General features: G+C 46.7%; 1 protein-coding gene across 1 annotated transcript; it reads right to left on the bottom strand.

Moving 5' to 3' along the window:
* Positions 1-1,501: 1,501 nt before the first annotated feature.
* Positions 1,502-9,881, bottom strand: TCF15 (transcription factor 15). The gene is made up of 2 exons (XM_020990818.2): positions 9,057-9,881; positions 1,502-2,031 (listed from the first exon to the last, which is right to left on the bottom strand). The coding sequence occupies exons 1-2, from the start codon at positions 9,615-9,617 to the stop codon at positions 1,957-1,959; spliced, it is 636 nt and encodes a 211-aa protein (XP_020846477.1). The 5' UTR covers positions 9,618-9,881; the 3' UTR covers positions 1,502-1,956.
* Between the last annotated feature and the right edge of the window lie 1,164 nt (positions 9,882-11,045).

Below are 11,045 nucleotides of genomic sequence, written 5' to 3'. Positions count from 1 at the left end.
GAAAAGTGAAAGAGGCTGAGCTGATTATTTTAATTTCATCATGCCATGGGGTTCTGATGTCCCTTTTTCTCACCTGGGTTCCCCATCCCCCCAATTCCTGTTTCACTTCCTGCTCAGGCAGGGACATCTCTACTCAGGCTCCCAACCCAAGCAGGACAATGCTGGCCACTCCTAGAGGCTGGAGAGGGGGGCCCCTGCTGTACAAGGAAGAACAGTGGGGTTGGGAAAACAGCTCCCAGAGGTGCCTGGTCCACAGCTGTGCCTGTTCCAGTCATGTGAACTGGGGCCTGACCCCGATAATTCCCAGCCTCAGGCAGAGCCTCTTCCAATGTTAGGGGAGTGGAGGTGGGGGTAGGGGAGATTATGAATTTTTAAAGAAACTCTTAACACTTTAGAACTTGGAAGGGCTTGTTTAAATTAACCAAAACAACCTATCTTTACTTTGGGTATGGGAAAATGAAGGCTCAGAGAAGACAAGCAATTTTCCTGAAGTCACACAGCATATTGATTTATAACTCTAGGCCCAGAAAGTTTTCTCTCCAAACATTTTTTTTTATTTTAATGGGCCTAATTAGATAGAATAAAGAATTTGGAGGGCAATGTACTTTCATAATTAGCTGAGGGCTGAGGACCTGGCCAGGCTAGGACATATGAAAGGCAATTCCCCCTAGAACAAGTAGGAAATGAGGCCCACAGATTTTAGATAACAGCTCCCAAATTTCAGAGCAAATCTGAGCCAAAGTATCAGGACATATTAGCCCCTATTTGAAAGGGTACCCCTCAATTACTCCTCAATTTAACTTTTCCCCATGCTGAGAAATCAGGCCCCTCAGCCAGTGTGGCAAATGCCTGGTATAAAGAGCACCATTAACTTGACCTCGGACCTTGAGTAATTGGTTCCTCCTCTCTGAGCTTGCTTCCTTCTCTGTAGGATGAGGCGACTGGATTAGATCAGGGATGGGGGACCTGCGGCCTCGAGGGCACATGTGGCCTCACCTTAATAAAAGGATTTGTTCTGTAAAATTTGGACTCAGTCAGAAGGCCACACCCAAGGACCTAGAAGGCCACATGTGGCCTGGAGGCTGTAGGTACCCCACTCCTGGACTAGATGGTCTCTAAGGTTCCTTCTAGTTCTGACAGTCTATACTTCTATAGCTTTTCCCCTTCTCTGTTTGTATTCTTAACTCCTTTACTATTCTGACGGGAGCATCTTTCATCTAGTTCATTAGATCCAAGCCCTTGGTCTCAGATGGAGCCAGAGGGAAAGCCAGCGGGTACCTCCCTATAGGGCCATGGTAGCTCTTACTCCTTCCTTACAGGGTGACAAATTCCATTTGCCATCTGAGCCTCAGTTTCCTTTTTTCTGTTAAATGATTCTAGGTTTTCTCTAGTTTGTGAGTTCTAGTTGGTTCTTAGAAGGCTAGCTGAGCCCTTAACCAGCAGGTGGTAAGTCTGCAAGGACCTCCTCTCCTGACCTGGGAATAGGACACAGGCCAGAAGATCAAAAATAACTTTTATTTCAAACCTGAACACACATGCCTAGATATTCCATAAACATTTCCCATCACACACACACACACACACACACACACACACACACACACACACACTCTGACCTACATATGCACCCCCCACACCCCAATAGACTTAATTCTTAGAGTTCTGCATTGTCTCTGACCAGTGAGGACTGGTGTAGTTAGGACTCTCTGGGAGTTAGGCCAGAGCCTTGAGACCGTCAGAGAGGAGATCCAGCCTACCCCCCAGCCCAAGCACTAACATTCCCACCCAGTCTCTTAGCCTGCACAGGTAGCATAGCTCTGGGACCCTTAGTCTCCTCCTGGTCTGGCCAGCACAGGCCAGCGAGGCTCCTTTCCTCCCCGCTCTGTCCTTCGACCCTCTCTCCAGGAATCTGGGACCACCATGTGGAATGAACACTTCAGGGAGGGGACTCCAGGATCATCTCCTTGGCACCCGAAGTGGGGCTGCCCCTCTTGCCTTCAGACAGCTGCCTCCAAAGTCCCGTCGACTGCCCTGTGATAGAACAACATGGGTAAGGGGAGAGGAAGAAGAAAGGAAGCCTTAGATGATTATTAGCTAGCTTGAAACCCCACCCCAGGGGCACAAGAGTCTATCTGCCCCAAGGTGCCCAATGGATTTGACCCAAATAAAGTCATTGTGGAATAGTGGATAGAACACAGGATTTATTATCAAACCTGGGTTCAAGCTGAGGCTCTCTTCCTGACTTACTGTGTGACATTGGGAAAGTCATTTCCTCTCTCTCTCTCTCTCTCTCTCTCTCTCTCTCTCTCTGGGCCTTATTTTTATCATCTGTAAAATGAAGGGGGTTGGACTAGGGATCCAGAGTTGTACAAAGGAAAGAATTCCTAATTGGGAGTTAGAGGAATTGGTTGAAATCCTGCCTCTGATGCTTACTACCTGTGAGACCTTGGGTTTTCCCTTTATCCTTTAGGCTGGAAGCTCCTTCCAGATTTATTTCTCTTTGATCCCCTTAAATTGTTGATCATATGTAGTCAGGGTACAGGGATGCGTGTCCCACTAGAGCCAGAATGCCCAGGACAGATCTCTGTATCCTTGACGTTTGGCATCCAAGCACTGAGTCAGAAAACGTGGGTTAGAATTTTGACTTTGCCTTGGATAAATCATTTCACCACCTTAGGGTATTTTTCTCTCAGACTTTTATGTGCCCTGTAACCAAAGCTTAAATTCTCAATGGATCTAGAGGCTGCTGTACTAGTCTTAACAACAGTGATACCAGTACAGGGAATACAGGACTGGTGTCATCTCCATTTCATAGATGAGGAAACTGAGGTCTAGAGAAATTAAATGACTTGTCTAAGGACACACAAAATTAAAAAGAGAATTAGGCCAAGCTCCAGATTCTCCCATACTTTTACTATATCACAGTGCCCTTTGCTAGTCCATCCTCCTTGACAGTGTCCTGTCACGCAAAGTCACAGATATACAATGTCAGAGCTGAAAAACAGATTAGAAATCATTGAGGGTAGGAATTCTTTTTTTTTTTTTTGCTTAGTCAATGGGGGTTAAGTGACTTGCACAGGGTCACACAGCTAGTGTCAAGTATCTGAGGTCACACTTGAACTCAGGTCCTGCTAACTCCAAGGCTGGAGTTCTCATCCACTGTGCCACCTACCTGCCCCCTGAGGGCAGGAATTCTTAACTTGAGGTCCATGAACTTGTTTAAAAAATGTTTTTTGATAGTTGTATTTCACTAGAATAATACATTACAAATATATATATATATATATATATATATATCTATTATACCATATATAAGTATATATAGTCATAAATTCACTATAAATTTATTTTTTACATTTAAAAATTTTTTGAGAGTCTATAGGTTTCACCAGACTGTCAAAGGGGTCCATCATACAAAAAAAGGTTAAGGACCTCTGATCTAGGATAATGCCCTCATTTTCTAGATAAGGAAACAGAGGGAGATAGAGCAATAAAGTGACTTGGCCAAGGATACATGGGCTCAAAGTCAGGTCTCTAGATTCTTAGGCTCTGTGGTGCCTTGAACTGGGTTGGTAGGAAGGTAAGATGGGGAATATGGAAAAGATCTTTGATTGCCCTTATTTTACAGAAGAAATTGGGGCCCAGAAGAGAGAAATAACTGGAGGTGGGTTCAGAACCCAGGCCCTTTGACTCTACAGGGAGTGGTCCCACTATACCACACTGCCTCTTCCTCATCAGTCTCAGGGCAAGGCAAGGACATCCAGAGTAGGCTGGGACTTTCTGATGCCTCTTCACGGCCTTGGAACAACATGTCTCTTCACAGGCAAGTCTATTTTGGGGGCAGAGGCAGCAGTTAGTCCTAGATGTGAACTTTGGAGCTTCCCCAAGCAGACCCTGTTGGGGGATGGGGATGTAAGAAGGAGGAGGGACAAGACAGAGGGCCTCACAGGTAGGCAGTCAACTATTGGGGGCAGGTACTCAAGGGTGACTCAAAAGAGGGCAGCCTGGGACAATCTCACCTTCTTCCCTTCCCTTGAGGCCCTCATTTTCCCAAGGTCCCTCATCCCCACTGGACAGTTTGGGTTGGTATTTTGTGGTTAGGATCTGAGCTGCCTAGCGAGAGCATGGTTAGAAATGAATGACCAGAACAATGTCCTGTATTCTCCCGTTCCTTCAAAGCCCAGTTCAAAATTCACCATCTCCAAGAAGTCTTCCTAGATTCCAAATAATGAATCTACCCTTTTCTCTATTGCTATTGGCTTTGTGATTTTGATGACACCACAGGGAGTGTGGGTCTCTGTGTGCACCTGATTCAGAGGCTTGAATTCTCTGCCATTTACTAGGTGTGGGAAGTGAGGATGCCTCACGAGGGTCTCTAAGGGACCAGAGACACAATGTAGAGAAATTTGTAAACTACAAGGTGCTACATAAATGCCATTTGTATACACATTCTTTGCATGTGTTGTGTGTGCGTGTATGTACACACACAAACATACACACACATATACTTTATTTGTCTTAATCTATGTGTGTAGTGTAACCCTAAGTAGGGAGACTTTATGGAGGGAAAATGGCGTGAGTCAGAAAACTTGCGTTCCAGCCCTAGCTTTGATATTTACTACCTGTGTGGCCTTGGGCAAGTCATTTTCTTTTTTTAGAGCCTCGGTTTCCTCCCCCCTTGAAATGGGGATAATCCTAAAGTGCCATAGAAATGGAAACTGGCTATTTGGTGTCTCTCTGGCAGCACCTGGGTTTAAGCACACAGCAGGTTCTTAGTCAGAGCTGCTTCTTCATTTTCCATTATAACCTCTGGGTGAAGCTCTGTCCTGGCTCCCTCAAGCCCTTCCTCCAAATGACATCAATTTGGTAGCCTAGTAGAGGGAATTGAGAAAAGGGCTGCTGTACCCTCCTGCTTCCAGATCCCCTGGACCATGCTCTGTTTCCTCTCATCTGAGTCTTAGAGTCACAACGCAGCAGAATCCCTCCACCCCCTTCCCCAGCTACTCCCTGGAGGAATCAGCAGGGATGGGAAAGTGGCTTCTAAAGCCAAATTTGGATGGGCTTCTGCCCTTAAGATGCTCTGGTCTTTCAGACAAATCCCAAGGAATATAGGAGAAGGAGGGAGCAAGTTTCTGAAGCTGAGGGTTTGAGTCAAAGACTCATCCGGATTCCATGGTTCCTTATAGGGCCAACTTCTACTAGTAGTATCGAGGGCTTTCTGACCCTTACAATTAATCTTGGCATTGATGATCTGGAATGGGAGTATAAGCTCTATGAGGGCAGGGATTGTGACTTAGCTCAAGTTTGCATCTCTATTCTCTGACTAGCATCTCCTGACTAACAGAGCACCTGGCTTATTGAATAAATAAATAATGCCTTAACTTATCTTATGACTGAGTGTCATAAGAGCCAGGATTATGCCGTATCCAAAACTATCCCCCTGGTTCCAGGCACAGGTTTCTGTGGAATAATATTTATTGCATATTGGGGCTGACAACAGATGTTACCTGAAATTCAGCCACAAACCAGGACAGTCCTAGAGAACCTATGAGCACTCAGCAGGATTCTCCTGTGGGTTTCTTCCAGGATTCAGCCCCATTGGCAGCCTGGCAGGGTTAGGACTGGAGGGTAGCACAATCTAATGCTACATAGAGCCCTGAATACAGGAGTTCAGATTTTAGCTCTGATAAGTACTCTCTGTGTGACCCTGGGCAAGTCACTTAATCTCTCTGAGCCTTGGTTTCTTCATCTGTAAACTGACTAAGGGGACAAAATGGCCTGTGGGGTCTCATCTGGCTCTCAATCTATGATCCTAAGACTGTAACAATGAACTTGGAGTCAGAAGAAAGCTGGGTTTGAATGCTGGACCTGAAACTCAATGGTTGTATGTTTGTTCAGTCATTTTTTCAGTTGTGTCTTACTCTTTGTGACCCTGTTTGTGGTTTTATTGGCAAAGATACGTGGAGTGGTTTGCCATTTCCTTCTGTAGTTCACTTGACAGATGAAGAAGCTGAGGCAAGTAGGGTTAACTGACTTGCCCAAAGTAACACAGCTAGTAAGTGTCTGAGGCTAGATTTGAACTCAGAAAGATGAGCCTTTATGACTTCAGGCCTGACTCTCTATGCACTGTGGCATGTAGCAGCCCAGTGTTTATAAGAGCTTGAGCAAATCTCTTCATTTCTGAGCCTCAGTTCCTCATCTGTAAAATGGAGATAAATCTTTGTACCACAGGATTATTGTGAGGAAAGCACTTTTAAAACATTAATAGCTCACACTTTATTAGCATGTAATCTTTGACATACTTGTCTTTCTAACACAATCTCAGCTCTGCCCAGGCCTTAAAGTATTACCTCAAGCAAGTCACTTTCCCCTCCCCTACCCAAAGGCCTTACTCTCTTCTTTGTTAAATAAGAGAGAGTTGGAGGAACTGATTGTTCTCTTTCAGTTCTAAATCAAATTATTCAAATTATCTGACTATCCCTTCATGGCTTTGTAAAAGAAGGAACTTTATGCTGCTGGAAGAACCAGGCCTACTACTGGGGAGAGGTAAACAAAGTAGGTCCAGAAAGAAACTACTAATTTAAGTAAAATTCCCCCTTCTTTCTCTTCCAGGAAAAGGAGTGAATTACCCATCCATGACTAGTGCTACTTCATGGAGAGAGCATGGAGTGGCCGTATAAATCACTGAGCAACCAGCTAGGAGAATACAGGTGGCTCAGAAGACTGGGGGGCTAAAGGTACCACTGACCTGGGTTTTCTCTTCCTTGCTTCTGACTACAGTTTGTCACTCTTAAAGATTGGTTGAAGAGGGTCCAAGGGGAATGTATTTGCTAGAACACCAAGCAGAACTGAAAAAGAACCCAGTGTCCTCAAATGTACTTTATGGGATTTGGGAGTTACAAGGAACTTAGAATTTAATCACATGCTCCCACCCACCCACCTGGCTGCATTTTATAGATAAAGAAACTAAAGCTCAGGACATGACTTCACCAAATGTGACTTCAGAAAATGAGTTCACCAAAGTCACTCAGGAAAAGAGCAGAGCCAAGATTTGAACCCAAGTTCTCTGATTTTTTTCCCATTACATTGAATTATTACTTATTAGGACACCTTTCAGGTTAAAGTGATGTCTCACCTTGACAAGGCAGAGTAGTAGAACCATTGCCTAGAGAAACAGCTATGCTGACTAAACTCTTATTCCCTCCCTGGGAAAATATCCCAGTCACTAGAACCTCACTGAGTGTGTGTGTGTATGTGTGTGTGTGGGGAGGGGGATGTTCAGGAGGGTCAAAGAACACATCTGGAGGAGGGGGAACCAGTAGGGCACTAGAGAGACCCTCTCCTCTTATTTTAGTAAATGAGAACTGGGAGAGAGAGATCAGGAATTAGGTAGAGGAGGTAGAAAGCCTAGCAGGTATCATTACAGGAGCCCACAGTTGGAGGAGCTGAAGAGTCTAACAACCCTTACTGCAGAGCACATAGACCACTAGACTTGGAATCAGAAGATCTGGGTTCAGATTCTAGCTCTACCTTTTACTAACCTTATGGCCATGGAAAAGTCGCTTCACTTGCCTATCTGAGCTTCCTTTTCTTGTTCTATAAAACAGGGACCAAAACCTCAAACTCCCTACTTGGAAGAACTTCTGTAAGGAAAGTGACTTGGAAACTTTAAAGTGCCACAGAGATAGGAGTTGTAATTTTTATTTTTATGTTTTAATTTTTATTCTCAAATTAAGGTGGCACAGGGAATCTCTGAGTCTAGTCCTATAACTACCCAGCACTCCCATGTTTCCTAAAGGAGAGAATTAATCCTGCCTTTTTAAGGTTCTAGCTTTGCCACTAACTAGCTATTTGATAGAGAAAACATTTTTCCTCTTCTGGGCTAGGGACTTTCTCACATTATAATAGAAGTTATGGTTACTGAAATTTTTCTCAGATAGGGCAAGTTTTCTGCACTGTTTTTTTTAAGGCTGGGAATTGGAGGTGGATTTTGTAGGTTTATCTTTTTACATATCTTATATCCTAATCATGCAATGAGAACTCATTCAGGCACTATTGCATGAGGAGGAAAGAACTCTAAGAATCAGAAGATGCAAGCACTACTCCCCACTCACCTCAGTGCCTCCTCATGTAAAATGGGTGAATACATGACATTCAACAATCTTCTCAACCCATGACAGTAGGATTCCTGTGCTTACTGATTAAGCTAACTATGTCTCCTGGCCATCTACTACACTGCACCCCCACCCCCATTCTCCACTTAGAACAAGTGAAGGGAAAACCTCATGCCTAGCTAATATCTTGGCTCCTTAAGGCCAGGCTGTTCTCTCCTTGGGGACTCAAAGCTCACAAATTTGGGTGAGGTGAAGATATGGAAGTGCTTTTGGTCCCATCTCTTTACTCTCACTGCTCTGCCACTGGCTTCCTGTTCTATCTTTGACAAGAGGCAAGAAAGAGTAGCATATCGAGGAAGGTCAGGGCTGGGTCCAGCTGCCCTTCCGGTCAACTTCACAGCATAAAGATAGGATGCAACCCTCTGAAGCTCCCTTTTAATAACTCCTTGGGGATATGTCATCAAGGAATTTAGCAAGCCCTCATGGAATCTGTTTGTATTTCCCGCCTGTGCCACTTCTCAGGGAAACAAATCCCACATTTGCCACCAGCTCTCTCTCATTAGAAATGGAAAACAACATGCCAGTTTAAAAAAAAAAGCAAAAAAGAAATATTGGACTGGGGAGTCAAGAGACCTACGATCTAATTTCAGCTCTGAGACTGAGACTTCAGACAGACTTTGGACAAGTCACTTCTCTTCAGAGAAAGACTGAGGGGGTTAGACTAAATGATCTCTCAGGCCTCTTCCAACTCTGACATCCTATGGTTCCAGCCCTTGGCTGGAGGCTGAGAGCGGGCGGAATTTCTGGCTTTTAGAACCGTGGGGAGGGAGACCTGCCTTCAACATCCGTCAGTGGGTAAGGCCCTGAGCCTGAGAAATCTCTCCACAAATTCAGCCTGAGCCTCCCTTCCCAGTCACCCGCTCACTGGCCTCCAGGACTCACCGCCTTGCGCTGATTACTGAGGCAAAAGGTACAGATAGTGCGCGGCTGCTGTCGAGTGTCTCCACCACCGCTCCCCGATGCGCTGCGCTCGCCCTTGGGTCCGCAGACCGCGCGGAAACACGGCTGCCCGTCGTCGCAGCCTTCGCCCAGCAGCAACACGTTGGCCAGGTGAGAGATATAGCTGGAAGCCAGGCGCAAGGTCTCGATCTTGGACAGCTTGCGATCCACAGGCTCGGTGGGGATAAGCGTGCGCAGCGCCGTGAAGGCCGTGTTGACACTCTGGGTCCGGTCCCGTTCCCGAGCGTTAGCCGCTTGTCTCTGCTTCACCACCACCACCGGCCCCACGCCGCCTCCAACGCCGCCACCCGCCCCGGCTCGGCGGCCGCCACCGCCCCCGGCCCCGCTCCCGGCCCGCCGCCGAGCCGGCTCCAACCCTTCGTAGCCGCCGTACGACTGGTCCGAAGCATCGCTCTCGCTGCGGTTCTCCTCGTCCTCACTTAGCAGGCTGAGGTCGGGGTACAGCACGTGGGCGGCCACTGGGCGCAGCATGGCGAATGCCATGGGGACGGGGGAGTCTGGTCCTGCTTCGGACCCTACCCTCTCAGTGCCGTGCCGTCCCGGCTACCGGGGGCGGGGCCCCAGGAGGAAGGGACCTCGTCGACGGAGAGGGGAGCTCAGCAGTACCGCACCTAGAGGGGCTTCGGCGCGGGGCCGCCAGCTCAGACCCCAATTTTGAACTGCGTGTAGGGATTTCGGGACTGCGCAGCGTGCGCTCTAAGGCAAAGAGCCACCGGCACAACTATTTAAGGTCTGGGAGCTGCCGAAGTTTGAGGGCGACTCCCCTAATAACCAATGAGGCTACGAAGGATTTCGATGACCGCCCAATCGGAAGACTCGGGTTTCCTCCCACCCCCCGCCTCCAACGCGCATAGCGGTTCTCGGGGAGCCAAAGAGACAGGACACCTCGTGGAGTCTGGAGGCTGCAGACCCAGGGACCGGGGCTTCCGCAGAACTCCCACAGCTGCCACTATCTCGGGCCGCACTCCTGATCAGCTGCTGTGTCCGTGGGCCGAAGGTCTGGGAAGAGAGCTGGCATGCACAGTGGTGCCTCCTCCCGATCTTACCAACACTCTGATTTACTTTCTTAGTCCGTATATCTTGGTGGTGGATCTGAGTCCTACTAAAATTCAAATATATTCCTAAGGGAGCACCGGCGATCCATTAACCTTTTGTGTTATGTTATGTCACGTTACGTCATGTCAGAGCTGAAAGCAACGCCAAAGTCTGTCTCATGGCTTCCCTAGCTTCCTACAAGATTCAGCTCAAATTCCACTTTCTGCAAAAGGCGGTGCCCCCACTGCTAAGCTCCTTCTCTCTGAAATTACGTGCTAATTACACTATCTGTATCTTGCATGTGTATAGTTATTTGCATGTTGTCTCTTCCCATCAGAAAGTGAACTCTTTGAGGTCAGGGGCTGTGTTTTTGCCTTTCTTTGTATTTCTTGAGCTCAGCACAGTGCCTGGCACATGAGATGCACTGAAGAAATGCTTCTTGTTGATGATGATAACCCACCCTACTCCGTTTTACAGAGAAGGAAACTAGGGCCCAAAGAGGGGAAATAACGAGCCTAAATTCTCCGGGACTAGAACCTAGGCTACCTGATTCCCAGTCCAGAGCTCTCTTCATCATAACATATCAGTCCTCACCTTTTTGAGTAATAGAGACTTTGCATACTTAGTTCTCAGATATGTATTCCCTCCCCTATTGAAGATAACAACTTTTTCACACTATGTCTTTTGGTAACAGATCCACCACTGAGGATCTGCCCAATATGCTGGAGGTTTCCCCCTAGGTTTTTATATATATGTATTATGTATACCATATACCAGGATAAAACTTGGGCTGTTTCTCTGTTATTCCTCACTCTCACCTGCCTACTTCCTTTTTCTGTCATACATGTCATGCGTAAGGTCTTTTATGCAACTTCT

Source organism: Phascolarctos cinereus, unplaced genomic scaffold (assembly GCF_003287225.1).
Source record: "Phascolarctos cinereus isolate Bilbo 61053 unplaced genomic scaffold, phaCin_HiC Scaffold_2;HRSCAF=192, whole genome shotgun sequence".
Lineage (NCBI taxonomy): Eukaryota > Metazoa > Chordata > Mammalia > Diprotodontia > Phascolarctidae > Phascolarctos > Phascolarctos cinereus.
Note: the sequence above shows the minus strand (reverse complement) of the source record. Positions and strands in the feature narration are given on the sequence as shown.

Excerpts from the sequence above, each read along its gene's own strand:
- TCF15 (XM_020990818.2), bottom strand. The coding sequence starts at position 9,617 with ATGGCATTCGCCATGCTGCGCCCAGTGGCCGCCCACGTGCTGTACCCC. Across the intron at positions 2,032-9,056 it reads TCAGTAATCAGCGCAAGGCG|GGCAGTCGACGGGACTTTGG; the intron begins GTGAGTCCTGGA and ends GTTCTATCACAG.